The sequence below is a fragment of the Alosa alosa genome, chromosome 13 (genome assembly GCF_017589495.1).
Source record: "Alosa alosa isolate M-15738 ecotype Scorff River chromosome 13, AALO_Geno_1.1, whole genome shotgun sequence".
Lineage (NCBI taxonomy): Eukaryota > Metazoa > Chordata > Actinopteri > Clupeiformes > Clupeidae > Alosa > Alosa alosa.
In genome coordinates this window covers 11793221-11810935 of record NC_063201.1, presented here as the reverse complement: position 1 = coordinate 11810935, position 17715 = coordinate 11793221, and the positions used below count along the sequence as shown (strand labels likewise).

Below are 17715 nucleotides of genomic sequence, written 5' to 3'. Positions count from 1 at the left end.
CGACTCATCCCTAACTCACACACAGACACAGACACACACACAAATGCATGCACATAAACATATACACATACAGCATCCATTCATACACAAGTGGTTGCATGCCTCTCAGAGCAATCAGCAGAGGACATGCAGACAGAGAGACCTGTCTGTGCTCCCTACATGAGAAAAAGTTTAAAAATATATGTCCAGTCCTCAAGGTTCAGACTGGAGCCCTAGAAAGAGCAGGCACTGACAATGACATTGCCAACACACACACACACACACACACACACACACACACACACACACAAATCGTGCAGCCAGGGGCTGGGCATTGTGGTCTAAGCTAATACAGCACACATGCACACATGCGCGCGCGCACACACAAACACACACACAAACACACACACACACACAGACATGTACAGAAGTATGAACAGACATACACACACAAATACACGCAAACAAACAAACAAATAAATAAATAAATAAATAGAAAAATTCACACACAGTAACAATCTCTACAGCTTGTCTCTGCCTCTAATAACAAACAAACATTGTCACACATTATTACCCAGGAGAATACAATATAAGCCACACTTCAGCTCTAACTCTCTCACACACACACACACACACACACACACACACACACACACACACACACACCTACACACAGCCAAACAAATAAACAAACTCCTTGTCACAGGACAATATGAGGCAGTGTGAGGGTTTCTGCTGGTATGGATCTTAGGGCGCTAATGAAGGCAGTTGAGAAGGTAATCTAACTCATGGGCAGCAATTAAGGCCACTGGAGGCCTGTCACCATCAATTATCTGGGGCTTCAGTCACACGCTCTCCTGTGCTGGTGTGCTGGTGCACCGCTACACACACACACACACACACACACACACACACACACACACATGGACACACACATACACACACACACACACACACACACACACACATGGACACACACACACACACACACACACACACACACACACACACACACACACACACACACACACACACACACACACACACACACACACACACACACACAGACCAACAGCCAGACCAACCTGATCAGATCATCAATGAGACCCAACACTAATCATAGCGCTGGCCTCTGACAATAGAAACAATTACCACAGTCATCCAGCACAGGACACACACACACACACACACACACACAACAGCCAGACCAACCTGATCAGATCATCAATGAGACCCAACACTAATCATAGCGCTGGCCTCTGACAATAGAAACAATTACCAGTCATCCAGCACAGGACACACACACACACAAACACACACACACACACACACACTGCACTCATTCATTTCTCTCTACATTCATTGCACTAGTGTTTATTAATGCAAACATTAATTCTAATATTGTTCATTTTTGTATATAGCGTCATCATTCAAAACGGTGATGGCAGTGAGTGGGAAAGACTAAATGAGACAGAGACAGAGAGAGACAGAGAGAAGTAAAACAACGGCAATCTGCAAGATAGAAATATGGACTTTTAGCCTTCTCAGTCAGCATTTATTGAACAGACATACACACACAAACACACGCAAACAAACCACACATACAGTACCACACTCTCTTCTGAGGATTCACACACACACACACACTCACCACACTGTTCTCTGACTGGTAAGGATTCACACCACACACTCACACACATCACCTACCCTCAGACTGGTAATGATTTTTACCACACACACACACACACACACACACACACACACACACACACACACACCACTGCCCTCAGAATGGACAGGATTGGCACCGCACTCTCCTCAGATGAGAGAAGAAGATCTACTTAACGGAGAAATCAACAAGAAAACTTCTCACCCCTGACAGATTTAGAAAAACAAGTTGCTTTTAATCATCTTGTGTTGTGTCTTGTGTCATGTCTTGAATGCCAAAGTGGACTGTTGGCAGTCGAGGGTGAATCTACGGTGGCTGAAGAGAGACATGATGGCTGGTTTTACAGTCTTAATTACTGTATGTTTACAAGCCTTGGTCAATTAGTCTCGGCATGAGTGCTCATTAGTCAAAAGGCAGCGGTGACAACATGGAAATGTGTGGATATCTGTACCCCTGCATCACTGATGAATTCTTATCACTTTCATAATTTTGCACTTATTTTGCTGTTCAGTCACACACACACAAAAACACAGACACATACGGATGTCCATACACACCCCAACACAGATATGCATAGACGAAGAAATGTCAAACAGATCACACACAGAACACACACACACACACACACACACACACACACACACACACACACACACACACACACACACACACACACGTGAAGATTAGTTGCGAAGAAGAATGTGCGACGACTCTAAATGACTTTTCGGTGGAAATAAGTATCGGTACGCTTGAGTTGCTCCAACGTGACTAAAGCATTCCAAATCTCATTAGAAGCGAAGAGCACAAAGAAAATGTATTACTCTCAACCCGACTCCTGGTGTTAAACATCTGCCACTGAATATTTTACCCAGCTCTCAATTCACACTCCGCACATCACGCCACATCGAGGGACGGAACTCATCGCTGCTCTCCAACAGAAGGAAACGACTGCAATAAAACGCCTATTCAATATTGTGACAGACAGAGAGACAACAGCATGACAGATCAGACAGGCATCGTCCTCCTAGCCACTAGTGGAGTCACAGATGGTCCCTCGTGCAGCCCTCGTCTGGCTCTGATCCGGCTCAGATGTGGTGCAGGTTTGCCCTGGTCCATTCCACAGTTAGTTACAAAGGAAACTTAGGTGGAATCCCAGCACAGGGAAGAAACAGCACTCCTGACTTTCACACCTAGAGATGGACAGTGAGACAACAATGCCGTGGCGGTACCATGCTGGACCTCAGAGGCATCGCAGCAGCTTTATGTCGGGAGCAGTGCTTCAGCCACAACGGGCCTGCTTAGCGCTAGGGTGTGAGGAAGACACACACACACACACACACACACACACACAAAGAGGCACACGTATGCACACATGCACACACACACACACACACACATCTTTTTGGCACCTCCCGACATGTCTATAAGGTGCTGGCAGGAGATGCCCCTGCTGTCAGTGCTGACAGCTGACAAGAGGGGGATAGAGAGAGAGAGAAAGAGAGCAAGAAAGAGAGCGAGAGAGAGAGAGAGATACAGACATGGAGAGGTAGAATAAAAAACAGAGTAGAAGTATGATGGTGAGACAGAGAAATGGGGGGAGAGAGAGAGAGAGAAAGAGAGAAAAAAACATAAAACAAACAGAGACATCAAACACTCCAGACTCAGGCAGGAGCATTTGGAGCTCTCTCTCTCACACACACACACACACACACACACACACACAGAGCAGATGTTGTGTACTCTTACTCCTCTGTGGGAGTTAGGAGTGTGTCTTTTTCTGTCTTTGTGATGGAGGAGTGTGCAGAACATCGACACCCTCAGGGCTGATGGAAACACACTTGGGAATATGATCACCCTCACTCACAGACACACACACACACACACACACACACACACACACACACACACACACACTCACACTCACTGTGGTGCCTTCTGCTTCACACAAACACATACTCACAAATCTATGCACTGCACACACACACACACACACACACACACACACATACACACACACTGTACACACACACACACAGTGAGAGCCATGAGTGTCAGTAGAGATGTGACTGCTGTGTGAATGTCTGGCAGTGGTGTGGCCATGAGAGGAGCTGCTAGTGTGAGCTGGCAAAAGAGAGAGAGGTGAGACTGCTACTGATGGTGTGGAGGAGGAGGAGGAGGAGGAGGAGGAGGAAGAAGTGGAGAGATGGAGGACAGAGATAGAGAGGAGAGGAGGATGAGAGAAAAAAGTTGAGATAAATAGAGGAGAGGAGAGGAGAGGAGAGGAGAGGAGAAGAGAGAAAAGGAGAGTCAGAGAGAAGATGATGGGAGAGGAAATGAATGAAGAGAAGAGTTGGAGAGGAGAGAAGAGGTGGAGAGAGGAAGAGGGGAAAAAGTAGCACAGCTCTAATGAACTGGTATATAAGAGGGGGAAGAGAAGAAATAGAGAGCAACTCCAGAGAAAGAGAAAATGAGTGAGGGATAGAGCAAGGGATGAGTGCTGCTCTCTCTCTCCATCTTTCTATACCTTCCATTCCCTCCTTTGTTTCTCAGTGATGATCTCTCTCTCCATCCCTCTGACACCTGCTCTTTATATCATATATGAAAAGCACTTCCCACCTGAGTATGTTTCTGCTGTGTTCTCTCTCTCTCTCTCTCTCTTCTCTCTCTCTCTGTCAGTATGTGTGCAATCACATGTGTGTGTGTGTGTGTGTGTGTGTGTGTGTGTGTGTGTGTGTGTGTGTGTGTGTGTGTGTGTGGGTTTATTAAATATTCATGTCCTCCCATGGATGGACAGAGGTGAGGGAGCTGATACCGCATCAGCACCCAAGCTGCCCTCTCCACCAATCACATTGCTTCCCTTCACATCACAGACCACTGGGCGATCACAACACACTGGCAACAATGGCTACATGTTCTCTGTCACATACACAATCACCACACACACACACACACGCACACAAACACACTCAATCTTTAAAATTGACACATGCACTCAGATGAACACCACCCCCGTACACACACACCCACACACACTCATTATAAGCTAAATCATTTAATACCATGTTTTTAAACAGTGCCACGGTTAGAACACAGAGGTCATCACACTTATTATTTTGCTGCTGTTCTGCATAATATAATAACCACAAGTGTGTTATTCAGATATTTATGCATATCTCTCAATGATCTCAAACAAAGCCAGAAATCTTCCAACTGAAAGAAAATACATATACAGCTTAGGCCGAAAGCAGTCTTCTTCTTAGCCTTATACAGTAGATACCTCTCTTTCTCACAATCCACTCCCCCAAGTCCCCTCGACACACGCACACACACACTCACACACACACACACACACACACACACACACACACAGTCTCAATATTGAAGAGAGTTTTATTAAAGCCCAGAGCTGGCGAGGAGTGGCAAAGGGGGCTGCCGGTAATTTTCCTACAAAGTGCTTTAATCCATCACCAGGCCAACACGTAACCACCACAGCCATACATCACTGCAGCGGTGGCAGCGACAGAGGTGGTGGTGGCGCTGGAGCTCCCATGTACAGCATCATTCCACCCCTCTCCACCTCCACCACCTCCACCTCCTCCACCTCTACCTCCTCCACCTCCTCCACCACCACCGCCTCCACCTCCTCCACCACCACCGCCTCCACCTCCTCCGTCTCCGCCTGCCGTTTCCACTACACCACCTATATATACACACTACCATCCTGGATCTATTGCAGCTCAGCCTGAACTCTCTCTCCCTCTATGTCAAGTCAAGTCAAGTCAGATTTATTTTTAAAGAACATTTAACATGCACATAGTGCAACCCAAAGCGCTCCACAAACAAGACACATAACAACAAGATAAAAGATGCCGGATGGAGCGGCGTAGTCGCCAACGTGCCCATGACATCAAGATATGACAAATACATTTAAAAAATAACAAATATAAAAAATGCCGGACGGAGCGGCGTAGTCGCCAGCGTACCCATGACACCAATACATACAAGACAGACAACAAAACAAATAAACAAATAAAAAAAGAAAATATATTTAAAAAGGGGGAAAAGTGATGTTAAAATTACTCCAATTTCCAAACCAGCTGAAAATGTCCAAGGGCAATGATGATCCATGAAAACTGCGCACAGAGCTGTGTCTTAACAACCGATGCAATGCCAACAAAGTTCTTTAGCAACTGACCAACCCAGTGAATTCACTGGCAGTCTGGAGATAACGTTAACGTTAGAAGCTAGGCCTTGTAGACCACAGTCTGGAGATGACTGGAAGCACAGTCCAAAGTACTGGGCGATCGTGTAGATCCACATTTCAGTGGACTTAACAGCGACCGTTTGTTGCTCCGTGAGATTGCAGCTCTTCACCGTTAACGTTAGTCTGCAGTTGGCAAGGCAGCTCGCAGGTCAGCAACAGCTCGGCGGCCACAGCAGATCTTTCGCAGAGTAGCCTAGGTCCAGCTGTCCCGAGAGATCCCCTCGACCAGACAGTGAAGTGCTGCACCGCTCACGGATAGATGGAAGGATGTCCGATGCCCAGCTAGGGCAAAAGCTAGCCATAGCAAGCTCCCAATGGACAAATGTCAACGACATCAGCTGACTTAGAAGCAGTAAAAAGGAGTAAGAATAACGAAAACTATCAAAAAATAGCGTAAATAAATAGGGAAAACATTTAACTAGACAAACCAATACCAAAATAAACATGACATTACATAAAATTACTTAACATTACATAAAACAAACAAAAACAAGATGCCAGACGGAGCGGTGGTCGCCAGCCAGCCCCCGTGAACCCAGCAACATTGTGTGTGTATGTGTGTGTGTGTGTGTGTGTGTGTGTATATGTGTCTGTGTGTATGTGGTTGTATATGTGCCTGCACATGTGTATGTGGTTGTATATGTGCCTGCACATGTGTGTGTGTGTGTGTGTGTATGTGTGTGTGTGTGGTTGTATGTGTGCCTGCACATGTGTGTGTGTGTGTGTGTGTGTGTGTGTATGTGTTGTGTAGCCAGAAGCTGACCTTATATATTTTCTCTGCAATTCTCTCTACCTCTGTCTCAGCACACACCGAAATCCCCTCCGCCTGTGTATGGGTGTCCGCATGTGTTTGTGTGTGTTTCAGAAGGAAGTTGACTTACACATGACTGAGGTTTGGGTTGATTTTTTTCTTTTTAGGGGCTGAATTGGTCTGGCTTGTAGAAGGGTTTTTTTTTAGAGCAAGTTATTAAAAATGACCTTGAAACATCAACAGAATGTGAAGAAACAAGTGTTTTGACAATATGTCAAAAATATCTTTTGTCAAAAATGCCTCCGCTCTGTGCTGAGATATCTACTGAAGTTAGCATGCAAACCAACTAGCATTGTTACGGCTCTCTTGTAATACCACTTCCTGCCATGTGTGGCACTGTATTAAATGCAATGCAAGGAAGTAGAAGAGTGGCATGTGGCTGTGTTCGAGGCAACTCAAAGCCTACAGAACTCCACATGGCACCTCTCTGCAGGTATTGCGTAAGGCACCTGTACCTGTCTACAGCCTTCCTCTAGTTCTGTAGTCTAGTTCTTTTCCCATGTTCCCATTGTCTCCCACATACACACACACACACACACACATACACACATACACAAAAGTCAATTTAGGTTTAATCTATTTATCTCTGTCACCTGATGTGTCCATCAATTCATGACTGCTGGGTCCAGAGAGGGGGGTGGGTCAAAGCCCCTCAAACCCAACAAAATGAGACCAACCGAGGGCAGTACTGGGGCTAAGTGGTGTTAGGGCAGTTCCACTGCTAAGCCTTTCATGGGTAAAAGGACAGCATTTTCTGTCCGCGCGCTCGCTGGAGAAAGGGATTTCAGGCCTGACTAGTGGCAGTGTCAGGAAGGATGACACATGTCAGAGATAACGAGAGGGTATCCAGTGTAACTCTCTCCACTCATCAGTCTCGCCTGGCTGGGGGACACATTGAGCTCCCCAAGTCCGAGCCTATCAGTCCATCAGATGCCAGCTTCGTTTCGTTGTTTTTGGGCCTACGCACCCACACACCCACACACCCACTGGTTTACAGGCCCGTCGCTTGTCAAAATTTGTTTTGTTTACACACCAACATTTTGACACGCATATCAAAAAACAAAACTCAAGTGACAATTTCCAGAGAGTCTACCTGGCAACAACCATATTTTCTTGTCACATTTTCTGCAAAAGCACCAGAGACAGTTGTCCCCACAGTATAAACAATGTCTAACTTGTTCCCACAGTAAACAATGCTCAATACACTGTTGAACTCTGAACCTCAATGCAACCTGCTGTGGTTTGTTTCTTATCTTTTCAGTTCTTTTGCACCAGTGTTGCATAACAACCAATAAATAACACAGTCACAACAATATTGTTACAGCATTTCTGTCTATTTTAGCAGGCTCTAACAATCCTCCAACAACAATGCTCAATTTAGGACATCATAACTCTAGCATTGCACATTTTTTTAGAGTCCTCTTTTCTTTAGATCTTCTCTTATTTATATCTCGATCTCGAGATTACAAAACTTTATTTTCCCGAGACACCAACATAATTAATTTGATATCTAGATGAACTGATATATAAAGAATAAGACAGAGAGTAAAGCCTACCCACATTTCAATCCATGAAATGAGCTGCCTGCAACAACAGCGGCGCTCGGGGAGCAGTGAGGGGTTAGGTGCCTTGCTCAAGGGCACTTCAGCCGCAGCCCACTGGTCGGGGTTTGAACCGGCAACCCTCCGGTTACAAGTCCCAAGTGCTAACCAGTAGGCCACGGCTGCCCCTAACATCTGTAACAAACTGGACTTAGTATGCCCCCGTCTGTCTACAAGCCCTATGTGGTCTCTCATTCAGTTGATTCTGAAGTGTATTTTCCTACATGCAAAAGACTAGCCCTCTACCAACAATAACAATAAAACAAAGAAAACATTTAGTCTCACTCTAGATCCCATCCAAGCACAAAGCATCCGGCACTTCAGAACCTCTCATAGTGTCTGGGTGGATGTCTGCTCGTTATTTCTGGAGAGCCAGTGGCCTGTTTAAATGGCTGGTTAAATGAAACACACTGTAAGGAAATTGAACTGAACATGTAGGACAACTGCTCTGGCAGAGGCGAGCGCTGGTCTGGTTTCATAATGATTATTACGATTTACAAAAATAAATCACTAGAACTCTTAAATCCACACACTGAGGACTTCAGAGGAAGTGGAGGAAGAGGAGGGAGGGAGAGAGGGAGGGAGGGAAGGTGGTGTTGAAAGAGATCAAAGAGATGTAGCAGTTTAGAAAACAGTTAAATGTTCCAACAGCAAGAAAACAGACCAAATGATCAAAATGACGAGACAAAAAGGACAAAAAAGAAACCACAGTTGAGTGCTGTCCACTCCTTCAGACGGAGGAGGAAATAAGAGTGCTGTTGAGTCCTTAAGGATCTAAAATAACCAGAAAGAAACACCCTCCTGTTCCACCAAGGAGCTGCGTACAACTGACTAAGAGCAAGAGAGACTGGCAACCACTTGCAACACTAAATTGAAAAAAAAGAAAAGAAAAGATGACTTGTGATTAATTGGAATGTTTTTCACCCTCACAACATTCATCATAACCAAATCAACTTCAATCAATCATCATCATCATCGTCACCATCATCATCATCATCATCTCCATTACCATCATCAAATGTGCAGAAGAGATCAACATGATTGTAAACTTTGCAAGCATGTAAACTTTTATTGATATTGTAAACTTTTATTGATATTGTAAACATGTGAACTTGTATTGATAATTCACAAACACTGTCTGCATTCATAATAGGCTATACTTAAAATCAATATACAATGTACTATAATGTGGAAATAAAGAATGTAAAGATCTTAAGGATAGGGGGACAGAGATGGACAAGAAGAGACAGAGTAAGAAGGAAAGAATGAAAAGAGAAAAGTGAGAGTCATTCTGGGTGATGGAGGGACACAGAACGATTAAACTGGAGGAACTGGAGAAAGTGCGACAGATGAAGGCAGAGAGAGAGAGAGGGGGAGAAAAGAGGAATGAATGAGAGAGACAGACAGAGTGAAAGCAAAAGAGCTGTGAAGGGTTGAGAGGTGGGGGCGAAACGGGTGGACGTGTGTGTGTGTGTGTGTGGGGGGTGTCTCCAGATGAGTTGATAGCGTGTCCACCGACACCAACACAAGCTGTGGCACAGTAATGAGATGCTAATGACATGGTAATGCTATGGTAATCTGGCAGCAGTATTCCACATCACCAGAGAGAGATGGAGAGAAAGAGAGAGATGCAGAGAGAGAGAGAGAGAGGGGGGCTCAGAGAGAGAGAGGGAGGCAGGCAGAGAGAGAGGGGGGGCAGAGAGAGAGGGGAGAGAGGCAGAGAGAGAGAGGGGGGCACAGAGAGAGAGGGAGAGAGGCAGAGAGAGAGAAAGGTCTTTCACCTCTGGCTGAAGAGAAGGGACTTTGGGTCCCTGGGTGCTCTAAATAAAGCAAATGCAGAACCCCATCCCAAACAAAAACACACACACACACACACTACTCCACAATGAAACAGCTAGACATAGGCAGATATCTTAGATCTCAGCAGAATTTATTGTACCCTCAATCTTTGCTTAATCATTTCATCCACAAACATGATACCCCGAAAAACAATATGAGATGGACAAAGATAGCCTTACACACAACTAGCCTAACACACACACACAGTCTCTCTCTCTCTCTCTCTCTCTCTCTCTCTCTCTCTCTCTCTCTCTCTCTCCTCTCTGCCCTCTCTGTCTCACACGCACACATGCACACACACGCACGCACGCACGCACGCACACACACACACACACACACACAAACCAACACAAACTTAGGCTACATGCCAGAAGACTGCAGAACTAATCTAACTCCAACCCACAAACATGCTGGGACTGACACCTTGCAAGAACAGGGAAGAAAGGAAAGTTGGAGGGCAAGGGGAGAAAAAGAGAGGGAACGAACAAGTGAGACAGTGACATGCCCCTGCCCACACACACACACACACACACACACACACACACACACACACACACACACACACACACACACACACACACACACACACACACACAGACACACACACACACCAAACCACATTAAGAAAGAGAAGTGAAAAGGAGAAAGAGAGACGCATAGATAGGGCGAATGTCATGCAGAGGAGAAGGTAGAGTGAAACGTCTGTGGAGTTGTGCAGAGAGGTGGTGGACACACACACACACACATGCCCGTGTATGAAACCTCACACCCCTAATTGCAGTCATTATACCTGCTCTGTCTGTGCCTGCTCTCAAACATTTTAACATTGGCATAGCTCTCACACACTCACACACACACACACACGGATAGCATTTCATTCAAAAACAATGAACAATGAGTGACTTAAAAAACACAAAATTACCAGACTGCTTTTTTATCCCCCTCAAAGGCAATTTTTCCCTTAGTATGAGACTACAGGCCTCTGAAAGCAAAGGCTTGGTCACAACAAAACACCTCATCATAAAGATGCATCTAGTTTGCTTTTTACTTGTGAAAAAACAGAACAAATGTATCTTTTCCCTTACTGTAAGTGGATAAAAGCATGTTTTAAAACACTTAAAATGCAATATAATCTTGGTAAGTAAGTTTTAAAACACTAGTCCCCACTGAAATTGTTAAGTGTCTTACAGTAACACCCTAAGCTCTGTTCTGCTCTGAGCCTTCACCAGGCTTCACTTTCTACCAAACAAAAACAAAACAACAAAGACTTCTATAAATGCACAAGATGCTGCGGGATGTTAATATATATATATATATATATATATATATATATTAATATCAGCATGACAACGATGAAGGCCCTCTTTAACAAGCTTTCATAATGTAACAGCAAAGGCGAGGAGCTGTGACACAAAAACGCTGTCACGACAAACCCATACGCGGTGACAGACGTGCCGTGCCTGAAATTGTTCTGACTGCAAAAACAAACAATGTAATGGGCCCGGCGCTATTGGAAATGGCATATGCAGAGATGCTAAACACAGCAAAGGGAGCAGCCGGGTTTAAAAATGGCACTAATAACGGAGGATGGCTCTAGGATCCAGAGGAGAGAGGCAGCAAGGGAAAAAATGTGATAATAACATGAAGCTAATGTGAAAATCAGCTGACCTTATCTGACTAGTGTTCAGGTGAAAACCATAATGTCTCGAGGGGAAGCTGTTAGGGGAGGGGCATTTTTTGCATTTGGAAGTCACATCCGAGTCAAGAATATGACACCATTTGATTTCCCATTTCAGCTCAAACAAAAACCTTATCTAATGATTTTGAAAAAAAAAATTGGAGGGGGTTCAGGGAAGTGGACTCTTCCGAGAAAAAAAAAGACACCCATGCACAATATGAAGTGCAGGTTTGGCCAAATGTGGTCAACTGGAGAGCAGGAGAAAATCACCAGTGACACAATTAAATTGGATTTAACTTAACAAAGAGGATTTAATGGCGATGACATTCAGCGGGTGCCGCGGGCGACAGGTAAAACAGACCAGTCAGCCGTTTCGACGCCTGGAGACTCGAGGGGGATGCGGAGATGCAGTGAGCGCTTCACTTATCGAGAGCACAGGAGGCTCACGGAGGCGAATTAATCAAATGCAATAAAGGGACACTAGAACAGGAACTACAGTTCCCATGCTCCCCCACATTAACTCAACACTGCTGAGCTGAACAAGTCAAGGTGTTAGGATGACACACACATAGTCATGTATCAGAGAACTTTTACATAAGTTTGAGGAGGTCTATTGACATGGAGTAAAGTTTGTGAAGGGTGTGTTTGTGTGCAAGCCTTGCTGTGTGTGAGTGTGTGTGTGTGTGTGTGTGGTGTGTGTGTGTTTGTGTGTAAACTCTGCCACAGGTAGGCCTACATGTCATCAGTGCAGAAAGCATCTGACATGAGTGTGTGTATGTGTGTATGATGGCCCTGATGTTAGGCATAAGACATCTTGCGACAAGGTGACGTTGAGATCCAGTTGGCAGGGAATCGAAAGATTTGGCTTGTCCTGGCATGGTAACTGACACGAAGGAGAAAGAGGGCTGTTTTTTCCTTCCTTTTTGGTGGGGGTGGCATCATGTTAGCTGACATGCCGGAAAGGCAAGGATTTGTGTGTGTGTGTGTGTGTCTCTGTGTGTGTGTGTGTGTATATGTGTGTGTGTGCGCGGGGTGGGGGGGCAGGAGAGGCAGCAGAAGTCACTCAGGAACAGGCAGCAGGCAGATCAGCGGGTGGGATTCACCCTTCAGTAAACTGCTGATAAAGGTCAAACCGATGCATTATTCACAAAGAGAGCCAGAGCCAAGGCCAAGATGGGCTTACATCCTCGGGGCAAGTGTTTTAAGAGTTTCAGCAGAGGGATTCCTACAGTGCAGTCCTGTCCAATTTTATTCAGCAGAGAAACACTGTTTTACATAAACTCTCTACAGCACCCTGGGTATTTACTGAAGATTTCTGCACACTGTTTACATCACAAGTCTCTCACAAGATCATGGTTTTACAAAATGCATAGAAGGGCACAGTGTTTAAACAACAATCAAGCATAGAAAGCAAGCATGGTAATAAACGAATTGGTATGATAGCAAAAGGCAACAGATAGCCAAGAGAGGAACACTCAAAAACTGGATAAAAATGACCTTGATATTAACTATACTTTTCATAAAGTTTTGATAATGTCAGGGTTTATATGGCTGAGCGCACAAGTGCGCATGTCTTCGGTGGTCTTTGATCTGATATGAAATATTCAGAAACGCCGCCACTGTAATTTGATGAAAGCTAGATATCCTCAAATGGAAATACCAGTCAGCACTTTCACATTTCTGCCTATAAAAGACTCTGAGTAAACGGATTTAAAGAATGAAAATTGGGGGTCTATAGGTGGAAGTAATACAGGCTGTTTAAAATATGCGCTGACCCGTGAGATGAACCGCAGTCCGTGCTGCTCGGCCAGGGCTCGCCCGGCTTGGATGCCCCCCTCCATCTCCACCGCGTAGAACACATTGGCTTCGGTGCCGCCCTGCCCTCCTGTGGTCACATAGCGCCACTGCAGCATCCAGAACAGCGTCAAGACAGCTGGCTGTTCCATACCAAGCCTTGAACACAACAATAACGGAGTGATTAGAGAGATAGGCTAGTGTATCCAGAGATTCTTGCAATAAGGAGATTAATCCCAAATTTCACAGAACAATCTACCATTTTAAACTGACATATACATGTCTTACAATCTTGAAAAGATTATTCTTTTTCTTAAATATTAAAATAGATCAATATGCAAGTCATATATTAACAACTAAGCCCAATGGCCTAGACTCACAGATGACCTTGAGTGCATTCAGTAGTTGGAACTGTGATGTTAAGTCAACAAGACTCAATGAGAATGTATTTGCTTGTAATTTAAAGGGTGTGTTTATGTAAATAATTTTAACATAATTTTAACAGCATTTTACAGTTTCTTATATACCATTTACTGTGCATTTAATAAGTCCTAAAATGTCAACCATCCATTAGTCAACAAGGCAATACCGGGTCTACCATGACATATATGTAAACATGTGTTGTGCTGCAATGCTATATGATGCAACTGCAAAGTTTAAGCTATACAAAGAAATCAATGATGCAATGGTGAGGTGTTCTTTTCTGTGTTCTGTATTATGTAGTGGAAAGATATGCAATACTCAGGTCCAGTTGTACTCCATGCATATTTCATGCAAATATCATTATAATAATCAGCGTCCTGATCAATTCACTAAAACAGTGGACGGTAGGCTCGTCAGCAATAAGACATGACAGTTTTCCATATACAGTACTACAGCCAAGGATATGTCTTACAAGGGTGATTTCTGTTTATTTTGCATGGAGCACATTGCGACAGAATAAAATAAGAAAATAAAATGATCATCTAAACCCAAATTGCAATTGCAAATTCTCCTGTGTTTCGTTTGATTAGTCATCCTTTGTCTAACAGGAAAGTATTTGTCCGTTTTAGTGATTGGAAGATCACCCCCACCCTCTAATACCTCATACAAACGAACCCCACACTCAACCGCCTCCTCAAAAGAGAGACTGACATATTTAACCTGACACACAGAAATAGCAACGCTCCTCCTGTCAGCCTCCTGACATGGTCTCCTTCTCCATCTGAAAGTTAGTCCCCCTGGCATTAGCACTGACTCGGTCACTAGTCACCTGTGGTCAGCCTTCAGTCGTCACCTTGGTAAGCTCAGACAGACATACGGAGGAGGGAAGAGCGTTGGCTTCACCTCTTGGACTCTCTCTCCTCTCCTGCCCTCTCCCACTCAAGTTCTGGTCAGTCGTTCCCACTCTCACAGAGCTCACCCGGCCGCAACCCTCGCTCTCGCTCTGCTCCCACACACTCTACTCTCGCACGACTCACTCCGCTGTGTAGCTCCCCGTAACACCATGCAAATGACGGCCTCGGACTCGACTCGGCACACAGGGCACCTGCACTTAGCGCTATCAGCATGCAAACCGCCAGGGCTGCTTATCTAACCCCTGTGCAGGGAAGATCTAACTCTAGGCTCTCCCAATGTGATCCACCTGCCTCCCACTCACAAGCTAACATACATGTATGGCCATAGCAAGGGTGTGGGTGGCCGGAAGGGCTAAATTCAGGCATTAACAAGTTACATGTGGAGTAGCCTATCACAAGTGCACACTAAAAGACATAATTACACTATGGAATAACTACAGTATTTGGACTATACAAAAACTGACCATGGCTGATACATTCAGTAGGTTTAAAATGTAACATGGCAGATACATTCAGTAGGTTTAAAATGTAACATGGCAGATCGCAACCAAACTGAGTGCAGAGGCATGTCTCCACATCAACATATGCGATTCTTACAATGGCTGTAACTGCACTAACAAACAAGAAAACATATTCTACAGAAGACTCCTTATGTTGCAACTTGGTAGGCCTACATTGACAAAAAGAAACAAAACACATTGAATTTGTATTAACACAGTAAAACCTAATTAATCAAATCCAAAAACCTCACAGTCACCCACAATTCTCTGCAATGACATGCAGGCTATCATCATAGCCCAATTCCTGACACTTAGCCTAATTCACATAAAATTCTGGAATGTTCTACTGGCCCCCTCCCCTTAGTGGCCACCCACTCAGAACTTAGTCAGAAAGAGAGAGAGAGAGAGAGAGAGAGAGAGAGAGAGAGAGAGAGTCCTATTTGCCTCACAGAGATGTGTGCCAGTGTGTTAGTGAGCCCCAGGGCGGCACAAGAAGAGAGGCCAGATGATTTGTTCCGCAGGAACAGCAAACGTGAACGGGGCCCCAGGCCCTCCGGGGACGCTGATAAAGCACCTGGACATTTTTATAGACAAACTACTTATTTCTGTCCTCATATCGCCTCAGAAAAGACTGATAACTTTATATTCCTCTGAGGCACTGCGGTGAAAAAGCGTCCAGGGGAAAGGCCTTTCAAGACTTTAATTGATCAGACTGAAGCCCTGAGCCCGTCCTCAGATAAAAGAGGGACTTGAACGATTTTCCGCACAATGGGGAAATCTTTCTTTGGGGCTGCAGCCCAATAAAGAGTAAAAATGTAACTCATTATGGAGATTCATTGCGTAGCATTAACACTGGGCTACTATTTAAAAGACAGTCATTAGAGTCATTTATATCAGTCCTCAGAGGTCAAACAGAGGGTCAAATAGTGTAGCTGGCTAGTCAGAGGACTTTGTGCAGACCATCTCTCTCATTCATCCAAAATATGGACAGGAGTATGGTAGGTAGCCTATTATTGCAGATATATTTTGCTTTTCATATTATGTTGTCTGAGCAAAATGAATAAGCTGTATTAACATCGACGAAAATTAGGTTTCATCGTGAATTTTGTGGAGCAGTAGCCTATAGTGGATATTGTATAGTGCACACATCTTTTCCCCCAATAAATAGGCTACACATGTTCCTGTTGACTTTGGCAGAAACATATTTTGTGGTGTTCATTTGCGTTTGTATCACATGGACTGCACTCTGACACAGCCAAAGGGAAACTGAGACAAACACACCCCACACCTCCCGTTTGACTGCATATTACATGTCACGTCCATGCACACGCTGATTAGAGGGATGTCTCATTCACAATTTAAGTAGGCTAGCGTATGGATATTATTCATTGCAGGATCGGTAGCCTACCATAACATCGGATGCAGAAATATGACAAGGCTACACGTCAAAAATAAATAAATCAAATTAATGTTAATTCATTCATTTGAACGATTAGCTAGTTTGCAGTGGTTCTTTCTATACTCTAAATGCAGTTACTGAATATCTGCAAACAAGTTCAAATAGCCATTGTTGAATGCTGAACTTTGACTACAGTTCAACCAAACTCAAACTTGCATGTCGTATGAAGTGTATGAATGAGGGTGGGATTGAGGATGAGATGTGCAGTGTTGATCCCACCCCTCTTCCATAAAAACAAAGGTTAGGCTCGGATTAGAAATCGCCGTGAATACATCGACTTACCTTAATTTCGACATTTCAGTGCTGATTTGCTGTGGCATTGGTTGCATCGGGGAAATGTTTCAACGCCTGACGCCATCCCAAACACATTATCTAGCAAAAAGATGTTAGCATCAGCATACGGCTTTATAGACCAGACACTAACGTTAAATGCCGTGAAATTCCACTGCTGTTGATGCGTTTCTTTCCGATAAAAACACATATTTGACCCTAATAACAAAATACCAAATTGTCAATGTATGGCCGCAGCAAAACAGTCTACAGCCGCGGCTGGACGCTTCTCTTCGTTTCAACTGATATTCTGAAAAAGCGGGGAAGATGCTTTTGAATGCATGCATAGTGGCGAGGCAGCCGGTGCAGACAGATCTGCATATGGAAATCAGGGTTAGCCTAGGTCCAATTTTATTTAACTGCGATGTACTGGTTTTTAATTAGATGGGATAGCCAGAGCTAGGGATGATGAGACGTGATTACAATACACTTAATTTTCAACTGCTTGTCTAGT

At 44.4% G+C, this 17715-nt stretch overlaps 1 protein-coding gene across 3 annotated transcripts in view; it reads right to left on the bottom strand.

Moving 5' to 3' along the window:
• Positions 1-17434, bottom strand: part of LOC125305432 (neuroendocrine convertase 1-like) — a 177374-nt gene extending 159940 nt beyond the window's left edge. Inside the window, exons 1-2 of one of the 3 annotated variants that reach the window (XM_048260130.1) lie at positions 17214-17434; positions 13617-13794 (exon numbers count right to left, since the gene is read on the bottom strand). In XM_048260130.1, the coding sequence (XP_048116087.1) occupies positions 13617-13794; positions 17214-17260 (225 nt within the window). In that variant the 5' untranslated portion in view covers positions 17261-17434. Of the gene's footprint in view, positions 1-13616; positions 13795-14887; positions 15026-17213 lie in introns of those variants that run through there. The other 2 variants (XM_048260131.1, XM_048260132.1) reach the window with 2 other exon arrangements.
• Between the last annotated feature and the right edge of the window lie 281 nt (positions 17435-17715).